Genomic DNA, 23,640 nt, shown 5'->3' with positions numbered 1-23,640 from the left:
GACCCAGAGACCCAGGACTCCGCACTGATTCTGGGGTATCGTTCAGAGCCAACCCCATTGCTAAGCAAGTGAAATCACATGCTTCTTTGGGTGACTGAAATCCTCCTGCCCGTTCTTTAAAAAGAAAAACACTAAAAAGTAATCAAAGTCCTTGTTTGCTGTAAGCTGCTTCATGCCTCTCAGGCCCAACACCCTCCTTCCCCAGCCCTGAATCCTGATGACTCAAACTCCGTCTGGGTCCGGGAGGCACGGAGAGTGCGGCAGGACGATGGGCCTTCTGAACCAACAGTTTTAACAGCTTCACGGAAATGATTTCCCAGTGACAGCTGAGCTGCAAAACCTTCCCTTCCAGCAGGAATTCAACACGTTTCCTTCCTGGCTGTGACCCAGAGGCCCTGCTGGCCCCAACACAGCAGGAGGCCGCCCGCCATGGGATGCGCCTGGCTGGCTGTGCTTGAGCCCAGCCACGTGGCCTCAGGAGGAGCCAGTGGGGCAGGTGAGGGCAGGGCGTGCAGCCGGAGGAGCACAGAGCAGTACTGCCTTCATGGAGGGCGTCTGTCGCCCCGCCAGGTGAGGCCCCAAGGCTGCAGTCCAGGAGGGGCGCACAGATCCAGGTTCTTGGATCCTTAGGTCCCGCCCTGGGGAGGGCTGCAAATGCCATACCCTAGCCTACACAGCAGGGCCTTCCTCTTGACCTGACGCTGACCTGGCTCCCCATGCTCGGGGGGGATGTGCCTCTGTCAACCCATCACCTGGGCTCCAGGCCCACAGGGGGCCTGAGTCCTTCCTGCTCCTGTGACAGCACCCTGCAGGCATGAGCCCCCCAGGGGGGGGAGCCTCAGGTCCCATCCTCACCCAGGTAGCGGCCTCCAGCCTTGATGACAATGGCACCACGGCTCCGCGTCTCCTCCTCGGCCTGAGCCATGCTCTGCCGTGCCTTCTGATAGGAGTCGTCGGTGGCACACACTGTGATTTTGTCCTGGATGCTGCCCAGGCAGTCCAGGTGGACGTCCCCATGGCTGTTAAGACAAGGGCCAGGGATAAACACCCGGGATGACAGGGAGCGGCAGTCTTGGGGCCCACACTACCCACCCACAACTGGGAAACAGGCTCCACGCTGCATGGGCAACACAGTTTCCACGGGGCTCATCCTGACCTGAATTTAACAAGGGCACCCAGGCCCCTGGGCAGAGGCAGCATGCCAGGACATGTGCCTGTGCTCTGGGTACACCTGAAGGGGTAGCGAGGCTCATCTGAGGGAAAGGACACCAGCCTGTCCTCACCTGGAGACGTATTGCTGGATGCAGTCGAAGCTGCCCTGGGGGCTGTCGCGGCCAATGTTTGAAAGGTAGAAGGAGAAGTTCCGTGCCTCTGAGGGACAGTCAGGCTGAGGGATGGAGATGTGCTGCACAGAGAGAGCACAACATCACGGGAGAGTCCATGGCACAGAGGGAACCAGCCCCTCCCCACAGCTTGACACTTACAGTTGGAACATGCTCGCACTTCCTAAGGGGGCCTGGTTTCTCAGCAGTCATGGTACTGTGGTCTGACACACACCTGGAGGCAGGGACCCTTGTCTGGGCTGTGACTCAGTTTTCCCACCCACCAAACAAGGCAGTTCTGGCCTGGGACACCCGTGTTGAAGAATGAGAGAAGATGGGCACGGGCAACCAGCAGGGCACGCTGAACTTGCTCCCATGAGACACAAGCTCCCCCTGACTGCCTGCTCACTGCCCTGTGGCTGTGAGGCAGGCAGGCAGCGCTCTTCCCTGATGGCCCGTGACACAGGATACACATCTTAGTGTATGTAACCCTTACTTTGGACCCTGCTTCTGCTGCCCAGCTAGGAGAAGCCACAGCCCTCCTGGGAGAATGGATGGACAGCCCGGCTGGCAGACAGAAGAACAGCACTGGTCCTACCCAAGGTGCAGGCTCAGAGCAGGTGGGACAGCACTGGGCCCAGAGGCCACCACACCCCAGGCTGCCCCACACTGGATGAAGGCTTGAGGGCTACTGAGGAAGGCTGGGGAGGACTGCATACGTGGGTTGCTGCCTGTGAAGGGATGAATGGGCCTCCAGAACCCTCTGCTTCCAGGGGTGACACTGCACAGACTCTTCACTGTGCCCCTTTCACCTGTATGGAACCTATTCCACACAGGCATGTGTGCCCACTTCCAAAATTCATCCTGGAAGCAGGGGGCCCAGCACAGAGTCCAGTGGCAGGTTTATGTAACTACTGGGGCCAGAGGATGGTGGGGGACCCAGGGCTGAACCCGATGCTCAGGGGAGTCTCCTGCTGCTGGTGGCAGGGAGGCGTGCACAGAGGGCCTGGGATTCTGCTAGACAGCAATGGAGGGGGGCAACTGGGTGAGGGATGGAGGAGGGAGATGGGAGGTTTGCTGGGAGCCCCATGGCAGGTTCTTGCATCCCCAGCTCTGTGGCACAGCGGAATCCTGATTAATGATGTTGGTTTATGGTTCCCAGTTACTGGTAACCAGCAGGGAAGCTAGCCAGCTGGGTGTGAATGGCCCAGGAATGCGTGGATTTCTGTGCCAGCAGAGAGCTCTGGGGTGTGGGAATCTCAGTGGAGCCCCCAAGGCTGCCACGTAGCCCTCAGCTGGCTGGAGCACAGCAGGTCTGAGTGAGTCTGCCCCACTCCAGGTTATGGGGGGCAGGAGAACTGCTATAAATCTACACAAGTCTGTGTGCACAGAGACACCCTGAGCAGCTAACAGGCTGTCCCCTCCAGATGGTCGCTGCCCCGCTGAGGCCCACCAGGGGTGTCAGGTCCCTGCCAGAGCCCCTCCCATGTGGGGGCCCGCCCCTCTCCAGGCAGGTGGGGGCTTGGAGGAGACAAATCCAGGCCCCCTAGGGGAAGCACCTGGTAATCTGACTGACCAAGGTTCTCTCAGGCCGGTGGGTTTTGAACAATGTTTTCTTATTATTTTCATCCCCTGGGAGCCCTTTCTGCCCTTAGAATAAAATGTATTCTGGGTAAAGAGATTACTACGCAAAGGAACATTACTCCCAAGAGCGAGGCGGCCCCTTCTGCCCAGAGCGAAGCCCTCACTTCCCCTGCCCCCACGCAGGCACTTGCTGCCGACTTTGTTCCAGGCACTCTTGCTCACCGCGGACTCAGACGCGCCCACCTGCCCGTGCCCTCCCTGGGTCTCTAGCTGCTCAACCTTGGCACATGCACCACTCCAGATTCCACCCCCTAACCACTTTAGAGATTTTTTTCAGACTGTTTCCAAATTGTCCCTGGTAAAAATGACACAGTGACAAGCCCCTGGTGGCTCGATCTTGTGTACATCCCTAGCTGCTCTGCAGAGCCAGTTCCTGGACACACAGACTCGGGTCAGGGACCTTTGAAGAGCACCGCCAGGCCTCACTGTAGAAAATGCAGCTCAGGCTCCAGCCACAACACAGGGAATGCTGAGGCCCTGAACCCCACCCCTGCTTCCCTTCCTTTTTTCATCAACTTCAGAGTCTCAGGATGGGGGAGGCCAGGTGGGAGCTTCTTTTCCTCTCTAGAGGCTGACCCTTCACCAGCTGTCAAGGGTTAACAACTCAGAGTGGCCCCTAGACAGCAGAGGGGCCCAGGTCAGTCACCTCAGTGTTCATGAGAGGGCAGAGAACACCAATGCAGCAAAGACAAGCATTTTGCTTCAGGTGACAACACCGGGCTCTCTGGGGGACCTGGTAAATGCTGTAGTTGCTCCAAGGACCCAGGCAACTCCAGAGCTGGCTGCAAACCACGGCCTCCCCCATGGGCCTAACTCTCATGGTGCTGGCAGCACAGTAGGGGAGGTGCCGGGCCAAATCCGACTCTCACACTATGATGTGAACAATGCCGTCAAGATCCTACACCAGCTGCAAGTCACTCACATCTAAGGGGACACTCAACAGGAGCTGAGTGAGTTCATTTCAGGCTGCAGGGGGGAAAAATGACCCTGGAAGTGGGCAGGGAGGAGAACTAGGGACAGAGGGAGAACTAGCCAACATCCCCGAGCTCAGAAGCCTACAGAGGGGGTCTCAATCTTTGGTCCATCAGTTTCACAAGCCTTAGGGAAGTGGGTCCGAAACATCCTTCAGCCCATGCTGTGAGCCTGACTGAGCCTGTCTACCAGCACCCTGGCCCTCTCCTGCTCCTCCATCTGCCCGCCCCTCCTCCCCGGCCTCCTACTCCATATCCAGCCTTGCAGGTGGAGTACACAGAGCAAACCCTGCCTCCTCACTTCTCAGGAACACGCGGGCCGAGCTATGCACAGGCAGCGAAGCAACCAGGAGGAGGAAGTAAGAGCTGAGGTGCCCTGCCTCCTTCCTGCATCCAGTTTGGGTGACCAGCAAGGAAGTACCTGCTGTGCGCCCAGCACCAGGCCAGGCCCCTCAGTTAGCAGGGAGAAGGAAACATGTCCCATCAACACCCAGTTGCTCGAGAGGCCACAAGGGTGCAGTCCTGGTGCCCCTTCTTAGCAAACTCAGGAAGAAGGGTGCCCCCTTCACTACACACCTCCCTCCAGCCCTCATAATGGAGAATTATGGCCTGGCTTGCCCAGAGCTGCAGCACAGGGTTTCCAGGCCCTCAGAACCTTCTAGAAACTCTGTTACACATAAAACCAAAAGGAAGGAAAAGTGGGCAAAGCATGATTCTAAAGGTAAGGCAGTGGGACTCCTAACTCCTGAACGGATGTGGCTCTCAAGCTCTGCACAAGAATTTGGGTGGCACAGGGCCCAGGCATAGGTGGACCTCACAGCACTTCCGTGGTTTCTATGATGGGCCACGTGGTGCCTTGTAGACCAGAAAGCATTGCTCGCTGGATGAGCAACACCATCTCTGTGGCCCTTTCCAGCTGCTGAGGGGCACAGCATGACCACAGGCCACCAGAGGGCGACAAAGGGCTAGCCTAGCAGCAAGTCCCAGCCAGCCCTGCCCCTCAGCACTGACCTCCACCCCTGGGGAAACAACCTGGGAAGAGAATGGGGAGGCTGGGAAAGGACCGCAAACACTAATCTGGGTGTGCCACGGAGGTGTTCTGTAGACGTGGTGACATCCACAACCGGCTGACTTTTAAGTAAAGGAGGTGACCTCAATGGGCTGGGTGGGCCCCATCCAGCTGAAGGAAACTGAGGTCTTCCTGAGGAGGAGGAAGCTTGCCTGTGGCTGACAGTACCGGCTCCTGCCTGAACCACAGATTTCAGACTCACCAGCCCCACAAACGTATGAGCCAAGGACTTGCAATGAATCTCCTGGTATCCTATGTGCACACATAGGCACACGGAGTCCCCGGACCCTCTGCCTCACTGGAGCACCCTGGCTGGGGTGAAAACCTCAGATCTCCCCGGTTCCATAAAGACCTGCCAGCTGTCACATGGAAAATGACTTAGACACATGTGGCAACTCTTCAGATAATAATAATAATAATAATAATAATAATAATAATAATAGACTTGCAAAGAAAACTAAAGTGCTCCAATAAATGTTTGGTGGGTGGGGAAAATGGGGATCCTAAGACCTGGGGGTCAAGGACTGTGGACACCTCACCCTTTCTTTCACTCTCTAGTCTTTCTATAAAATGGTCATTTAGAATTACACACATTTCAGAAAAAATGGGGGTGCTGAGTTTTTACAACACCCTTGCCACACACACCAGCCAGTACCAAAACCAAACACCCATGGTCCCGGGGCCACCAAGTACCCCAGAGATAAGCACCCCACCCTGGGGAGGCCACAGCTCCATACCTGCGTGAGCTCTGGGGCCACAATGTCCAATCAGCACAGGGATTGGGTCGGAACAGGGCTTTGGGGCCTAGGAGGCAGGTGTGCACAGGCTACAGAAAGAGATGGGGGACTCGGAGGCACTACTGGACAAGAAAGACGACCTGCTGGTGCGGCCCCAGCAGGACCAGCCCGGGGCATCCAGAGGCACAAAGCCTGGTCTGGCACAGAGACGATGGGGCCAAAACATTGTCCCCAGCCTGCTGTTGTGTCCAGTGAGCCATGGCAGGCCAGAGGGCACTCCTGTTCTACAATGCCGATATGATTAAGACAAAAAAGACTCACCCCTTGACTTCCTTGAAATCGAATTGACAGTCTCAGAGAAACAGAATCCTGCAAAAAAGTAAAATAGGAAAATGTTAGAAAGATATCTAGAAATCCAAAGACTCACTTCCCAGTTATATAAGGAACAGTGTAAGGGAAGTGTTTTCAGGTGGGCGAGAGGAGATGCATGTATGTCTGCAAATTACAGGAAAGGTCACCAGAGCAGGGTTTTTAAGGATTAACAGGAGTTCCATAGATGGCATGAGCACCAGGGCCAGAGGTACATGAGAGGCAAGAGTAGAGACATAGGCAATGGGCAGCTCCTTACTGTTCTCCCAAAACCAGCATCAGCCCCAGAGACACCCCGCAGGATGGACTTGAGGGAAGGGCATCGCCAGCCGGGAGGCAGGCTCATGAGGTGATGCTGTACCCGCCCCCCCAACACCCTGGCAGGACAGAGCCCAGGGCCTGCCTGCCAGCTCCCATGTCGCATCTTCAGAGCAGTTTGTCACTTTGCTTAGAGTGAAGGAATTTCCAGATGTCATAGAAAAATATACTAAAAACTTCAAAGTATTTTAAGCGCCAGCTATTCAAAGATCAGCCTTTTGGCAGAATTTTCAGAAGACACAGATCCAGGCAGAGGGTCACACCTCTCTTTGTTGCCCATCTTGGGCCCCAAGTCCCCACATTCTGTGTAGCAGACATCATCCCATAGCATGGCCCTAATTTGTCACCAAAACCCCCTCAGAGCCCCCAAACTGCCAATGCCCAAAGCCGCCTCTGTGCCTGCTGTCCCCACCAGCCTCCTCCACACAGTGGGGAGATGTCTGGGTCCTCTTGCTGCCATCAGTGTCCACCTCTCAGGCCTCCACCCAAGCGGCCATTCAGAGAATGAGGTGTGCGCACCCTATGGGGGGACCTGGGCTGGGCCTGGCCCTTGGAGGGGCAACGTTTAAAGATACTGGGTTAAATACAGAGATCAGAAAGAAGGCCTGCAAGTGGCCAGTGCTCACATGAGAGGCCACTAGTTACCAGTGAGGTGCTGGTTTCACAGGAGGATACCACGCACCCACCAAAATGGCTAAAACAGCAAGAGCAATACCTCCAGAACACTCGCCGCCCCCTGCTGGCAGGGGCACACCAGGGGCAGCTGCTGTGGAGAACACAATTTCTTAAAAGGTTAACACAGAGTTACCACTTAACTCAGTGATTCCACTCCCAGGGATATACACAAGAGAAATGAAAATATGCATCTACACACTTGTACACAAATGCTCAGGGCATCCATCATGCTGTAACCTCCCCTAGGGCCCACAGAGGGCCTTTTTTTGAGGACTTACAGGCTTCTGAGCAACATCACACAAACACGCAGAGGATTCCTCCACAGGCAAGGGAAAGACTGTCTGTCAACCATTTTCATGCAGGAATGACATAAAACAGGTGGATGGGAAACAGCAGAGGGCGTGAGAACGGCACAGCACAGCAATGCTAAGGCAAAGCAGCAGGCCTGTCACCCTCACAGAGTTCTGCCGACATCACCCCATTATCACAGCCAGGAAGGTAGGCTGCTCCTGGCAGAAGGGACAGCAGGTGCGAAGCCAAGAGCAGAGACATGGGACGCCACAGAGGCAGGGAGCATGTAGGGCTTGGTTCTTGCACTCCTAAGTCTTCTGGTCTGGGGCTCAGTTCAATACCGCATGTGTCCTCCATCCACACATGGCAAGGCCTGTGTGCTCCAGGGGCCTGGAGGAAGGGGCTGTGATAATGGTGATGATGTGAGTCTGGATTTAGGGTAGCAAGGGAGAGGAGCTGGACAGCGCATCTTGCTGTAAGGAACTCCACTCAATGGCACCCACAATGCCTGGCTGCCGATGACCAATGCCCACACGTGGGTGTGTGGTGGGTGCTCTCTCTGGACACACGCTCCTGGTGGGCCACTTAGTGAAGCATTTAACTGGCTTGGTAGTTGACAAGGAAGTTATCTGGAAGACTCCTTTCTGGCAAAGTCACTCACTCCCTAAGGGCACTGAGATGAGACATTAGCACTGGAGAAGCCCAGGCTTTCTCCGAGAGAGGCCAGGAGGACTGGCTTCAGATGAGTGTCCCCATGGCTGTCAAAGACCCAGGCTCTGGGCCACACAGGTGCTCATGGCATCCCCTCCCTCCGGCAGGAGGACCAGGCCCTACCTGTCCAGAGCAGAGCAGTTCACTCCTGCCCTCACACCCATATGTGGGTGACTCCCCGCAGGCCATCAGTCCACAGCTGTTGAAAACAGGCCCCAAGACAAGCCCCATCTGAGTCCAGCCAGCCCCTGTAAAGGTTTGGGGGGACACAGAGGCCCACCAAGTAGGATGCCAGAATGAAGGGGGAAGCAGCCCTCAGTGCCTCCCTGTCACTTGCTCAATGACTGAGGTGTGTTCAAATGACCCACGCAGCCCAGTCACGGTCACAGGCGCGTCAGCAGGCACCTGAGGGCCCACCCCTGGAAGTCTGGGCTAGCGTAGCTGCCTGGGCTGGCTGTGCTCTGGCCTGTCAGCTCGTCCGTCCCAGAGCAGACGGCCTTGACTCTGTGCAGATTTTCTTGATGAGGCACCTGCAGGCAGGCTGCCTGCTCGCTTGTGCACCCCCATCAGGTTTACAGGAGTAAACAGGCGCTGCAGGGCCACCTCTCCAAAGCTGCAGGAGTCTGATTTTGGAGTGTCCTGCTGGCACACGACCACCGTCCCATCTGTCACAAACTCCCAGCTGGAGGCCCCAAAGCACGACAGAATTTAAACCATTACAAGAAGGATTAAGAAAAGAGTTGTCTCAGGAGTTTCTAAAACACACTAAAACCACACATGGGTCTCTAACATCCACTAAAGTGGCCTTTGACAGGTGGTATTTTGTGGGGGGGGGGCTATTTGGAACTGGTATCTGTTTTTAGATCAAGATAAGGTTTTTATCCTCCTAAACAAAGTTCTCAGGTATTTACAATGAAGCAAACATGCGAATCCAGCCCTGTCAATTCCAAGAACCCACCAGAATGAAACTGGCCATGTGATAACTCGTTGACTCTTGCCCTTTCCTCTGAGTCAGGCTCAGAGTGGCAGGCTGAGGGGAACCCCAAATGCCAGGGGCCCCTCTGGTAACCAAGTCAGGTACATTGATGGAAATGGCTCTCAGCACCTGGGGACACAGTCCAGCTTCCTCCTTCCACTATCTTTCCAGCAAGCAGAGGGAGGACCATCTGGTCTTCCTGCTCCAACAAGTTGCAGTGGACACCAAAGGGGACCTGCACTTGGAGATTGCTCCCAAACTCCTGTAGATAGCACACACCAAAAGCTGAAGATTCAAGGCTCCTGAGGAACAGGGGGCAATGACGTGACTGGGTCCACAGTATCCCCCTCAGGATAGCACTGGGTCCCAGGCCTTCACCAGCATGGAGGCCACTAAGTCAGGGGGGAAGCGCAGGCTTTGGGTGTACAGCACTAAATGGTAATGAGGAGGCACCAGGACTGGGAGGGTAGGTAGCAGACCTGCTAGGGGCCTGACACCATACGACCTGAGGCACAAGGTAACTAGAAGGCCATGGTCTGGGGGCTTGGAGCAGCCAGATTTGCACATTTGCCTGTGGACATGCTGACTGAGCACCTCCAGCCTACTCAGACCATGTATCCATCCTGTACTTGAGGAGTGCTTTCCAAGCCCTGTGGGGCTCATGCTGTGCCTCACAGAGCACGGCATGCAAAGCTGGGCAGCTGGACACAGGACAGCACATGGCTGTGACTGCACATGGAAGGATGGAGTACTTTGCATGTGGCAAAGGAGCAGACCTGCGCGGGGCTGGGGGATGCTGACATGCAGATGCAGGCTGGCCTGCAGACAGCCCGCAGGGTTTCCCCCAGGCATGGGAAGACCAGCGGCCACCCTCTATACCTGCCTGGCCTGGTCTGGACCTGGCAGTCAGTATACACTGGTGGTGCACAGGCTGGCCATGTGAGTGCAGCCCTCACCATGTGAGTGCAGCCCTCACCGCCTTCTGGCTGGCTGCTTCCTGCAGGGGACGACAGCTCACAAGATCAATGGTGTACCACCTGTCAGGGGAGCCCTACCACCCTATTACCTCATCTACACAGGATGAATATCCAAGGGCCAGGAGAGTCTGACAGACTAGCCTGGGCACTGCCTGTTTCTCTGTCAGCTTGGGAGCTTTTGGTCTGGCCTCCAGACTGCAATTAGCAAATCACAGGGTAATGTAACTTCTTCCTATGACAGTCCCCAGGGCACAGCATGCCTGTTGCGCTCGGTACCAGCATAGGCTGTGCTTCAGGTCAGCAACTTTACATGGAATGCCCCTAACCTCTGCAGACCCTCTGACCCCACCACAGGCTCAGAGGTCATGCCCTCCCCGTGGGCTGAGCTACCCAGTGCAGTAGGCATGGAGGGAGTCTGGGGCCCTCCAGAGGCCCAACCCCCACACTAGCCCTTTCAGGCTCCAAGTGGCAGAACACCCCTTCCGTTAGGTGAACCCCGGCTGACATGGGGAGTTCCTAGGGACAAGGTCACTGCTGGGGCTGAGCTTTAACCAAGAGCCCAGGGGTGAGTCAGGAGGCCTCCTGCACCCTGCAGTGTCATACAGATGGTGATGCAGTGGGAAAAAACTAGAAGGGGGGAGGCAAGGGGCAGGGGTACAGGCAGCGCCTGAGGGAGGAGGCGCAAATGCTGGCACAAGACCCCTTTCCACTAGGACAGGAAGAGGGTGAGGAGGAACCTCGCGACCGCCCGCCGGAATGCCCTTATCTCTCCCTGCAGAGAAGAGCGCTGGGCGGTGAAGCAACAGGAAGTGGCTTATGAAATCCACCTCCAGGTCTGGCAACCAGTTTACAGAAAGTGCAGGGGGTAAGGCATCAGGTTACACTCCCCGTGGTTCTCAGCTGAGGGATCCTGCCCCAGGGGGCCCTGGCGGTGTCCAGGGACAGGACTTGGAGGCACTGTGGCTGCAGGGGACAGAAGCCAAGGATGCTGCTCAGCAACTTCCGTGTCCAGGACCGCCCACCCCCAGTGGGATCCAGCCCCCAATGTCTGCGCTAAGTGCTGCCATGCAGAAAATGACAGGAAAGCGACCGCTAGGGCAGAACTGGGGAAATTCCACAGGACAAATGATGTGGTTTCTTCAACAGCTCAATGGCACAAGGGGAGAAGATGTGCTCGTCGCCATGCGGCTCTGTGTGGACCTGACTCAGCCTGCCCCCGTGAAGAACATGTGCAGACCCTGTGCTAGCCATGGGCCCCCTCACAGAGCTGCAGGGAGGTGGTATCTAAAAAGCCATTCCCAAACTGCTGGCATCCAACATTGTCACTGGAAACGCCCTTAGTCAAGAAAAGATGCCTGGGGCCATTTTAAAATAGCTCCAGTAAAACCCAACCAAAAGGGGTGGGGGGGGCTGCTGACAGGAAGGACTGAGGGTCAGTCACCCACAGAAGGTGAGGCTGGGCGACAACACGGGCACAACCATGACTCTCCTCTCTGTCCCTTCTGTGTGTGAGCACTCCTGTGTAAAAGATTTCAAGTGAGAAGGGCACACATACAAGACCCCCATGGGACACAGAATGGCTCAGAGCCAGCATATCTTCCAGGTGCACCCCTGGGACGCCCGCCACTGGTCAGGTCTGGGGACCAGCACTCAACACCATCCCTTCTGGCCCTGAAATGCCCACTGGGCCCAGGATCACATATGCCTGGGGAAGAAGCTCCTGGCAGTCTACACAGCCTGACAGCCCTGGTAACACGGAGATGCCTATGGAAAATGACGGAGTGAAGACATCTGCCCCTCCTTAAAGAGCCCAAGTGATTCTGCAAAGTACAAACGAAGTCCTGAGAAAAGGCCTTGCATGCCGAACTCCTGGAAAATGCTCCAGTCCTTTACAGTAAAGTGCCAAGGATTGGGAAACACCTTTCAGGAATCCTCCCTGTGACTTCCTGGCAGCTTCCGAGTGGGCCGCTGAGGCTGTGGAGAGTTTAGACAAGAGTCCGGGACTGTCAGTAATCAAGACAATTTGGTACTGGCACAAGAACAGACCCACAGACCAGTGGAACAGAAGAGAGTCCAGGTATTAACCCAAACATATATGGTCAATTAATATACAATAAAGGAGCCATGGACATACAATGGGGAAACGACAGCCTCTTCAACAGCTGGTGTTGGCAAAACTGGACAGCTACATGCAAGAGAATGAAGCTGGACCACTGTCTAACCCCATATACAAAAGTAAAATTCGAAATGGATCAAAGACCGGAATCTAAGTCATGAAACCATGAAACTCTTAGAAGAAAACAGGCAAAAACCTCTTGGACATAAACAGGAGCAACTTCTTCATGAACATATCTCCCTGGGCAAGGGAACCAAAGCAAAAATGAACAAGTGGGACTGTATCAAGCTGAAAAGCTTCTGTACAGCAAAGGTCACCATCGATAGAACAAAGAGGCATCCTACAGTATGGGAGAATATATTCATAAATGACAGATCCAATAAAGGGTTGACATCCAAAATACATAAAGAGCTCATGAACCTCAACAAACAAAAAGCATATAAGCCAATTAAAAAATGGGCAGAGGATCTGAACAGACAGGTCTCCAAAGAAGAAACTCAGATGGCCAACAGACACATGAAAAAATGCTCCACATCGCTAATCATCAGAGAAATGCAAATTAAAACCACAATGAGATATCACCTCACACCAGTAAGGATCACCACCATCCAAAAGACAAACAACAAATTTTGGCGAGGATGTGGAGAAAGAGGAACCTTCCTACACTGCTGGTGGGAATGTAATTTAGTTCAACCATTGTGGAAAGCAGTATGGAGATTCCTTAAAAAATGAAAAATAGAAATACCATTTGACCCAGGAATTCCACTCCTAGGAATTTACCCTAAGAGTGTAGCAGCCCAGTTTGAAAAAGACATATGCACTCCTATGTTTATCACAGCACTATTTACAACAGTCAGAAATGGAAGCAACCTAAGTGTCCATAGATGAATTGATAAAGAAGATGTAGCCCATATACACAATGGAATATTATTCAGCCATAAGAAGAAAACAAATCCTACCATTTACAATAACATTGATGAAGCTAGAGGGTATTATGCTCAGTGAAATAAGCCAGGTGGAAAAAGACAAGTACGAAATGATTTCACTCATATGTGGAGTATAAGAACAAAGCAAAAACTGAAGGAACAAAACAGCAGCAGACTCACAACCCAAGAATGGACTAACAGTTGCCAAAGCGAAAGGGACTGGGGAGGATGGGTGGGAAGGGAGGGATAAGGGGGAAAAAGGGGCATTACGATTAGCACACATAATGTGGGGGGGGAGGGCTGTACAACACAGAGAAGACAAGTAGTGATTCTACAGCATCTTACTATGCTGACGGACACTGACTGTAATGGGTGTGTGGTGGAGACTTGGTGATGGAGGGAGTCTAGTAACCATAATGTTGCTCATGTAACTGTAGCTTAATGATATAAAAAAAAAAGTCTGTGACTGTGAGGGGCTGTTTTCATGAACCCAGACAGGGAGGACAGCAGCACAGTCACCATTTCGTGGAGGGACATGTAAATGCAAGAAAAGGGATTCCAAGCAGCCAAGCGCCAGGTGCAAACAGGACCCACACAGTGGCCAGCACAGCAAACATTTCTATCTAAACTCATGGAGGTACACAGAAAGCCTACAGAGAAAAGTTTACAAAACCTTGAGGATTAGGAAAAAACTGATACAAATCACTTGTAATGGTGGCCTGACATCCTCCCACCCATTTGTTTGCTCTTCTGGGGTCAATAAATGAATGCAGCCAGCATACTGGACAGTGTTCCCTTCCTTTCTGCAGGAATTCCCCTGTGCCCGCTTGTCCTCCACCACCCCAGCCAACTCCAGTCTGTTTTCTGCCCCTAAGGTTGGGCCTCTTCCAGATCACATCAATGGAATCAGACTGCACTCATTTCTTGTGACTATTGTAACAAATCACCACAAACTCGGTGGCTGAAAACAACAGTCTGGGAGGCCAGAAGTCTGAAGTCAGTATTCCAGGGCTGAATTCCAGCATGGGTAGGGTAGGGCTCCCCCCAGAGGCTCTAGGGGAGGAGTCCTCCTTGCCTCTTCCGGCCTCCAGGGGCTCCGGTGGTCCTTGCCTTGTGACCACATCACCCCAATCTCTTCCTCCATGTCAGATCTCTCCCTGCCTCTTTTTTATAAGGTCACTTGTGATTACATTTATAGTTCACCTGGATAATTCCAGATAACCTCTCCATCTAAAGATCCTTAACTTAATCCTACCTGTAAAGTCCCTTTTTTCCATATGTGGGTCCAGTCACAGGTTCTGGGGGTTAAGACCTGGATATTCATGGGGCCCTCATCTAGCTGACCTCTCCAAGCCATGCAACCCACATCTGGGCTGGGCCCTGTCTCCAACACCTTTGCCTCATTATTTCATCTTTCCCCCCTGCCTTTCCTCAAACAGAAAACTAGGAAGCCGCCCTAGGTTGGTGCCTGCTGCACGCCCCCAGCACACACAGTCTTGCGGTGCTGAGTACAGCCCCAGAGGGCCAGCTCCACACGCTGGACTTGCTGCCCCACACTGTCCCAAACCCTGGGCTGCATCTTGTTGGTGCCCAGGCACAAAACCCCCACAACGTGGACTTCGCAGTCTTGGCCCCTCACTCTGTGTTGGGGTGGCAGAAACCTCAGGGAAATACATCCTGGCTGCTTCTCTCTCTCTCACAGAATCCTTGATGAAGGCTATGAAAACCTGTAGGAAAATGCAGATAAGCAGGCAAGAAAGCACACAGAGCCCTCTGCACCCATGCCTGTCCCAGGCCACTGCATACAGAGCCTGAGTGTTGGGTGTGAGCTCATTTTGTTTTTCTAATTGTTCACCAAAGTTTGTCCCCTGCCCATGGCTGGAGGACGGCATGACCACTGCCCGCCCCACAACAGTGAGAGGTGGCATTTTACAGCAGAAGCAGCAGAGGCCCTGATCTAGCTCGCGGGATCCTCAGGAGCACAGCCACATCTCAGCACCCAGCTCAGCTCCCATTTTTCCTATTCATCATCTGTTTCCTGCAAAGGGCACAAACTCATCCCAGCTCTGCAGGCACAAATCACAGACTAAGAACTCGGCTTTCTCTTTCCCTTGGGGGATGCCCCCCACGGCCTCCAGCCAGTACCTAGGGGTTACTCCCGTGCATCCCCTTCACACGCACAGCAAAAGTTGTAACCTGGGAGCCACCAGGCCAGGTACTGACCCACCCTTCCCACCCCAGGACTCGGTGTTGGTCCTTCCATACCACCTCAGGCTCTGCTTTGAGTCCACGTGCCTCTTCACCCACCGAGCCCCAGCAAAGCCGCAGATGACACCAGCCTCGACCAGCCTCAGGTGTCAGCTCCAGGCCATATTCAAAACCCTCGCTGCTTCCATCAGCACACCGGAGCAAATCCTAACTGTTCAGGAACATGGAGAAGGCACACCCAGACCCCTGTGCCCCACCATTCTCCATAGGGAGCATTGCTGCCTCCGAGCAGAGCTGGCTCACGCACAGCCAAGCCGAGGAGGCTGTGTCAGCCACAGTACTGGTCAGGAGGTGCCTTGGACCGCAGGGCAAGGCCCACCCAGTATCTCCCCTCTCCAAGGGCTCCAGAGGCATCCCAGAGGCTTTGGGGGAAGGCCTGGATGAGCCAACCTCCCCAGAGAGCTGGGTCACCCTGTCTTGTACCACCAGCTCTGATACTTTGAGTCAAAAAATTCCAAAAGTCTCAGAAAGATGTCAAATCTGGGAGGAAAGATAGTCAAGAGCCTGGGACCCACCCACACAGCAGCCCTGGGTCCCTCACCATTGGCAACATGCTCCTGCTGACGCTGGCCTCAAATGTGTAGGTCAGGAGGGGAGTAGGGCAGATGTGACAAAGGCCTGTGGGGTAGGCGTGCCAGGCCCGAGGCCGCAGAAGGCCAACCAGCTGCGTTGGGCACTTGGCCTTCCTTCTCCCAGAAGGCTGTGCCCCCTTCTCCCCAACTGGGGGCTGTCCTCAATCAGGCAGTCAGGCTCAAAGCAGCTGGCCGGCTCCAATACGGCCCCCAGTCACTTGCTGCACGTCTCGGGTAAGCTCTCGCCTCGCTGGCTCTGCCTCAGAGCAGGCTGAAGGAAATCCACGCATTGTTGACTTTGAATAAGAGAACCCAACCTGGTCAAGGCCAGGCTGCGCTGGGTGTTCAGGGAGGCCCCAGGACCAAACACCACTCTGTATCCTGCATCCTAGGAGCCCCTCCCTGTTTCCATAACAAAAACCTGTGCGGCTACAGGTGCTTGGCTTCTCAGCTTTCATCATTAACAGAGCCAAGAATGGACTGGTCCCTTCAGATGCTGGCTTGGCTTCCATCAGACCCAAGTGGTTAGTCTTTGGGACAAGAGGATGCTCCATCACCAGAACAGAGATCAGACCTTCCTGGAACAATCTGGATGCTCAGGAGCTGTGGAGCCCGGTGGGGACAGGACCCGGCTGCCCTCCAGCTAAAATGCCAGCGGCTGCCTTCAGCCTACCCTGAGGCCCTCACACACACACACACACCGCCCCCCCCACCCCAGCACTGACAGGCTGGCTGGAGAGCATTCACAGGGTGGGCAGTCGCAACTGCCTTCCACCTGCCTGGCACCATCTATTCTGAGAAACGTGCCTGAGAACACTGGAAAGTGAGCAGTGTACGAGATTCATCCCAGGCTACCTCTCCAAACGCGTCGGCTGCCACCCAGCTCCCAACACACAAAAGGACCAGTCCTGTTCTTGGTTAATTTATGAGTAAGCACCCACCCAGAACACTCCTCAGAAAGACCCCTCAGAGCACAGAGCCCAGTGGGAAATGTCACCAACGTGGACCGCTCCTGCCAGCCCCTTGTGGGAGAGGGCAGGGAGCAGCACATGCTCTGCAGGTGCTCAGCACTTACTAGTCTAGATGCTGACTATGGGGACCTCCTATGGACAAAGCCACACATTTCTGGGACCACCTTCAGGCAGATGAGGAAATCAAGGCTCTAAGAAGCCAGGAGCCTTGCTCAGGATCACCTGCTCATTAAGTGAGAGCACACTGGAACCCAGGATCCTCCCCAAATAAGGAGTGGGCAGGCCCTCTGCTCCTTTGGGATGTGTCTTTTCTCCTGACTCCTTTTCTTCCACATCAAAGGGTCATGCTGCTTCAGACATGCCTGTCGCTCTCCTTGGAAGGCCGACCAGCGTCCTCAACTGCTGCTGAGTGAGGGGCTCCCATTTCTGTGGCTCTGTTTCCATTAGCCCACCTGCTGGAGAAGAGCCTTGCCCTGAAAGCATGAATGACCCACGAGTCTGAACTGTCAACCAACTGTTAAAGAACATTACAGAATGTTTTGTCACCTACCTAAAAGAAAAGGGGGGGACTAATCTTGGTTCCAAGTGACAAGATAAGCATCATGTATTTACCTAAAAGCTGATGCACCCCAGAAATCAGGAGGCAGTTCAAGTTCTGCTGAGCAAAGTGCAGATCCAGGTAATAGCAGAATGCTGATATGAATGAGAAGGGGGTCCTTCCAGGAGCTCTGGCACAATCCTAGGAGCTTCAGAAGAGTATTTCTTCAATTCTGTAACATCAGACAGTCTCCCTGCTCTGCAGAGATCTGGAGAGGGCAGTGCAGGCCCACACACACCTTGGGCTGGCCACGTCCTTGTCACATAGGTCTGTGGCTCCCACCATGCTCCCTCCTGGGAGGACCTCACCAGCTGCCAACCAGCTCTGCCAGCTCTACCTTTTCACAGGGGGCTCCAATCTTGTACAAGCATCTATCAAATCCCACCCTGCAGCCTAGAGGCCCAACCTGACCCCCTTTACAGTAGTCAAACCCAGCACTGTATGAACCCCATGACAATGCCTCATCTAGGGCATTGCTCCCAGGACCAATGAGCCAACTCCTCAATGGAGGCCTCCTCAGAAAGGCTTCCCACTGGGCATGCCCACTGGACCCCTGCCACCTGCTGAGGGCATCTCCCTGACCCATGTGCTTGGCTGGCCTGGGCCTGAAAGGCCCAGGAGGAGGGAGCACATCCTATCACTGCTGATCCCCAGAGCCGATGGCCTGGCACCAGATCACCTGAGTGAGGACTCAGACACCTGCTGAGCAGAGGCTTGAGGCAGCCCCAATCACCTGTGCAGCAAGTGATACACACTGCTTCCCGGATCAGGGAATAGCACCCCTACCTGTCAATCTCTCCTATACCTTATCTGGAAATTATCCCCAAATCACAGAGAGCTGCAATCATACAAAGAACACAAATGCCTTTAACCCCCACACTGACCTGCTGTTAAGTTTCCCCACCTGCCCACAGGCATGGTTCCCTTTCCTCCCCCCCACACACGCAGACCACCACCTGCCCATTTGGGTGCATACACGGGCTTCCCTGAATCACTTGAGAGCGAGCTGTAGATGTCACTGCACTTCGCCCTGAAATGCTTAGCCTATTTCTGAAGAATAAAGGTACTCTCTTCTGTAGGCACACAGCAGCATCAGCTTCACTGCATTCATTATCAACAGGGCCACTGGCTACCTTCCACATTGCCAACTGTGCTACCTAAACATTGCTCTTTCTCCAGCTAGTAGAATGGCACACTGCACTGAGCAGCCCCATCTTGCCCATCTTTAACCTGGAAGTTTCTCAGCCATTCTTTGGCACTTAGGCATTAACATTTGGAGTACCACAAGACCTCCCTTTCTTTACTACAGCATGCTACATTTCAGCCTGTTACAGCCTGTGATGAGACACACTGTGTGTTCCACTTGCAGGCCCTGAGGTGACCATGGCCCCCCGTGACCCGCCACCTGTGGCACAGGGGGCCTGTCTGCCCTCATGGGTCTATGAACTCTGATCACCCAGGCAGGGCCACCCTGTTCAGTCTGCCTGCTCCCTACCTGCAGCCTGGGTGCAGCCCTGCTGTCTGTTCACAGCCTCACAGTAATGGCCATAAAAGGCACTTCCTGTCTCGGCTGGCCTCAGCATCCCACAGCAAGGAGAAGCCCTCCACTTCTCCCTGTTCATTTATTCACAAGATTACCACTGGCAGAATGATGGTTAATTTTATGGATCAACCCGGCTAGGCCATAGAACCCATCTGGTCAAACATCAGTCTAGATAGTGCAACAAAAGCATTTTTTAGATGACGTTAACATTTAAATCAGTAAATGCTGAGTAAAGCAGATTATGCTCCATAGTGTGGGTGGAACTTGTCTTATCAGTTGAAGGCTTTAAGAGAAAAAAGGCTGAAGTCTCCTGGAGAAAGAAGAAATTCTGCCTCTAGACTGCCTTTGGACTCGAGATACATCAGCTAGCTCTTCCTGGGTCTCCAGCCTGCTGGCCTCCCCTGCAGACTTTGGACCTTCCAGCCCCCATGATCATATAAGCCAATTCCTTCAAACAAGGCTCTCCCTCCTATTGGTTCTGCTTCTGTGGAGAACCCTAATGCAGACTTGCGGCGTGCCTTTTCCAATGATCTCAAAAGCATTACAGTCCTTAATTAACTTGATGCTCAGATTGTCCCAGGCTGGCCCCCGGACCCTTGGTGCTGGCTCCTGACCAGTACTCACCCTTCCTGACATCCTGGCACCACACAGGCTCCAGGCTTGACCTGATCTGTTCCGGCACAGCCATGAGATCACCCACCTCTCCCAGGAGCCCCCATTCCAGAGCTGAGACCAGGAAGCTTCCTCATCCATGACAACAGCTGACAGAGTGCCCCACCTGGGGCAGCTCCTGAGGATCCTGCTTCAAAGGAAGTCCCCAGGATACAGCTTGAACTTGGGGTGTCCTTGAATTTGAATGGGGAAAAAAAACCCACATCTATTCCCCCTAACTGAAACTTAGCATTCCTTGAGTTACAAACATAGGCAATAAATTTCAGCAACGTGAACTGTATCAACTCTGATAGGCTTTAGCACGCCAAACATCGGTTTGTGCCAATATGTTCAAATGCCATTTTTGCTCACCACTATTTCAAACTTATGGCTATTAGATCTGCCACTAGATTTAATCATTTAACACATTAACCTAACGAATCTGTTACTAGGTCACACATTTCTTTTTCTTGTTTTTGTATCATTAATCTACAGTTACATGAAGGACATTATGTTTACTAGGCTTCCCCCTTCACCAAGTCCCCCCCACATACCCCTTCACAGTCACTGTCCATCAGCGTAGTAAGATGCTGTAAAATCACTACTTGTCTTCTCTGGTCACACATTGCTTTTTAATGCTTCACTCAATCTCTATGTAGTGCATTTCCTTGGTAATTCTACATATTTCAGGCATCTGAGAGGGAAGTATGCCCAGAAAGGGCCAAATGAGACTCAGCCATGGGTGGTCTGGTGGGGAAGGTGCTTTTAAAGGTGGCTGGAGTTAAAAAAAAATTAGCCCTACTAACCTGCTGTTTCTGAACTCCTGGCATCAGACAGTCAGGGTTAGGCCTCACCAGAGAAGCCTGGTAAGGTGCTGGTTCAGGCGTGGAATGTTGGCACCCCAACCTCCCCACCAATGCTGGTGCCCCCACCCCAAGCTTCTTGGTGCCCCAAGCTGGGTGGTGGCACACAGCCAAGTTCTGGAACAGGCGACTCCAGTTACTTAAAATGTTATTATTATTATCATAAACACAGGTGCACATGGGTGCCAAAAGGTGTCATATGACCAAGAGGATGCTTAGACACAAACTGTCCTGCTTCCTGGCCTCTCTCAAGCCTCCCTTTGGTACCCTGGGCACCCTTCTCCCCCAACCCCTTCTGCTTTCTCATCCGTGTGGCCGTGGGCACATTCCCAGGTCGGAGCACACTATGCTCCCTGGAGCGGCCCCACCTGTCTCCCCACACCCACTGTGTGAGGCGCTGCCTGCACTCAACCACTCTGCACTGCCACACACCTCGCCCTCTTCACCTCAGGGGCCCCCCAATGCCTGACCTGGAGCCTCCCTACCACAGGAAGCCCAGGGATCTTGTAAACTCACTGACCTTACTCATAAACTCAGCAAGAACTCAGTGGTAAGCGCGACAGCTTCCCAACCCCCAGCACATCAACCAGGACGAGGTGCTGCTCTGCACCTCTGCACAGCCACCCAGGCTGGAAATGCACGTGTGCTGTCTCCACAGAAAGCATCCCCAGACCCTTCCACAACCAAAGGCGGAAGCGACAGGCAGAAGTCGGATCTGGGGAGGGCAGCTCAGAGCAGAGACAGGGCTCCAGGGCCAGGGGCCAGGCTGCATGTCCAGCCCTCTGCTTTCTCATCGTGTGGCCTTGGGCAAATGAGAAAGCCTTGCTGCACCTTGGTTTTCTCTTCTGGAACATGGGGTCATGAGGACCCCTCATCCAGGCTGAGATGACACCAGGTAAGCCTGGGAAAAGTACATGCCCTGTTACCTCTCGTGATTCCTCCTAAGACCCCTCTGGCCCCCAAAGTGAAGAGTGCAGTTCTGAACACAGTATGGAGCATGCTGGGCCAGACCTGGCCACCCACTGCCACTGGCCCACTGTGATTTCTAAAGCTGACAATGATGAGCAGAGGCTGCCGTATCTTTTGCACTGAGACACTGAGACCAGACCACCAGGGGAACCGAGAAGTGGGGTGGAGGATTATACCAATTAAGACAAAGACCAGGGATCTGTCTTGAGAGATTTAAAAGAGGAGAGGCAGGAAATGGTCAGAGGCAGCTCAGAGAGCAGGGTGATGAGAAGGGGTCACTGCCACCAGAGCTGCCCCCAGGCTGTGCTGGGAAGCTCTGCCAGGCACCTTCTAGAAAAGACCCTCTCTGTCCCAAAGCTCCATGGAGCTCACCCTGGGCTCTGGGCAGCATAATGACACCTTTATCTCCTCTGAGGCTGAGGCTACTGGCCAGAGCACAGAGGGCCTGAGGCCCCTCAGACACAGGGTGTGGGGCTTCATCCTGGGGGACAAACAGAGATCATTAACTGGGAGTGAGATGCCACACTCAGGAGGGTGAAATGACACGAACATGGTGTATTTTTCCACCTCTAAGCTATCCAGGTGACCCAATGGACAGGGCAGGCAGGAGAGCCCCAAGTGGAGGACCCCCATGGCCCCACTGGCCACTTAGTCCCTGGGAAATGCCCTCATTCACCCTGCAGTCTAGGAAAGGCCCTGACCACTCTTCACAGCTCTTTGTCTGCTCTAGTCCTGGCATGCAGGTGCCCTCTAGTAGGAACAGTCCCAGGGACCCCCAGGGGTTGGGGGTGACCCGTCCTAAGAGAGCACAACATGGTGATTTCACAGCTTCCGACTCCAAGCAGGTAGTCAGAAACAAAAATCAATACCAGAAATCCATCGAAGAACAGATGGGCCCAAAAAGACCAAAGATACCCCTGAAGACACCCCAAGTCTTCCCTTACTGCAGCCTCATCCTTCCTCTCTGATGCCTGGCCCTAATAGCCACAAAAGAAAGTTCTGGCTCCTGGTCTCTGCCTGGCATGACCTGCCCCACGCCTGATACAGCACTCCCGCTAGCATTCTGGGTGCGGAGACCAGGTGGTCGCATCTCCCAGCAGCTTTGCCTTCAGAACTGGAATCCGCAGCCTCCTCACTTCCTGGGAGAGGCGGCGTCTGGGTGGCTCCATCTGGCACCTTCAGGCAAGTGGGACTGCCAAACCACTGCACCTAGGGTTTAAGACTCGGGAAAGACAGCAGCAGAAATGCCACAGAAAGCTGGAAGGACTCAGGCAGGAGGTGGGGACCTGTGGTGCACTGGACTCTGGGACCCTACAGCCAACAAGACATGTGGCCCTGCTAGCTGGGACCCCTCAGCATGGAACCGGAGCACCCAATAAACAGAGTGAAACAGGGGGACCTCTTGGGCAGCTGTTCTAACTGATGGGGGGTAAGGGGGAAACTAAACCCAGACCAGAGAGATGGGAGGCACACATCCCTCAGGGGAGGCCAGGCCTGGGCACAGGAGCAGGAGGAGACGGGTCTGGAGTCTGGAGCAGGAAGGGAGGGGCTCAGCTCCATGGGCATGCCAACCAGTGCCCTGGGCTACTGGGGCTCAGGACATGAGCCAGTGGGAGCTGCAGGGACCTAGGGTTGGGGGTGGTGGGCCCTGGTGTTCCTGCCCAGCGTACCTGAGGGAGGAGACAGGGGACCCAGACAAAGAGGCCTCAAGACTGTTGTCACACAGAGTGACAGGCTGCCTATGGGGGCTGCCCCACTGCAGAAGGGAGGAAGGGTCCTAGCCCTGGACAGAGCTGGCAGAAGTCAGGCCCCCTGCACAGCCACTTCAGGGGAGCCTGCATGGAGTTGAAGGGTGGGCAGGCTGGCCCCTCATGCCTCAGTTTCCCCTACACCGACCACGGTCTATACTGTGTCAGAGATTCAGCCTGGATGGTGCCTCTGCTGATGTTCTGACCTGACCCCAGGGCTGGGAGGCTGGGGGAAGAGGGCCATCCCAGCTGCATGCTCTGAAAGGAGTCTCTCCTTGGAGCATGTGCTCCCAGGCCATACGGCAGGTGTTTGGACGCCATGAGGGACAACATCTGGGCTTTGAAGGGCATGGAG

At 54.2% G+C, this 23,640-nt stretch overlaps 1 protein-coding gene across 1 annotated transcript in view; it reads right to left on the bottom strand.

The window, feature by feature from the left end:
• The window catches only part of ELL (elongation factor for RNA polymerase II), a 61,123-nt gene that overhangs the window by 15,977 nt on the left and 21,506 nt on the right, over positions 1 to 23,640 (bottom strand). The window contains exons 2-4 of the mRNA XM_036893074.2: positions 6,065 to 6,112; positions 1,284 to 1,405; positions 856 to 1,019 (exon numbers count right to left, since the gene is read on the bottom strand). Of these exons, the coding sequence (XP_036748969.2) occupies positions 856 to 1,019; positions 1,284 to 1,405; positions 6,065 to 6,112 (334 nt within the window). The remainder of the gene's footprint in view (positions 1 to 855; positions 1,020 to 1,283; positions 1,406 to 6,064; positions 6,113 to 23,640) is intronic.

This window comes from Manis pentadactyla, chromosome 12 (genome assembly GCF_030020395.1).
Source record: "Manis pentadactyla isolate mManPen7 chromosome 12, mManPen7.hap1, whole genome shotgun sequence".
Taxonomy (NCBI): domain Eukaryota; kingdom Metazoa; phylum Chordata; class Mammalia; order Pholidota; family Manidae; genus Manis; species Manis pentadactyla.
The sequence above is the reverse complement of the archived record's forward strand: the minus strand, read 5'-3'. Positions and strand labels throughout refer to the sequence as shown.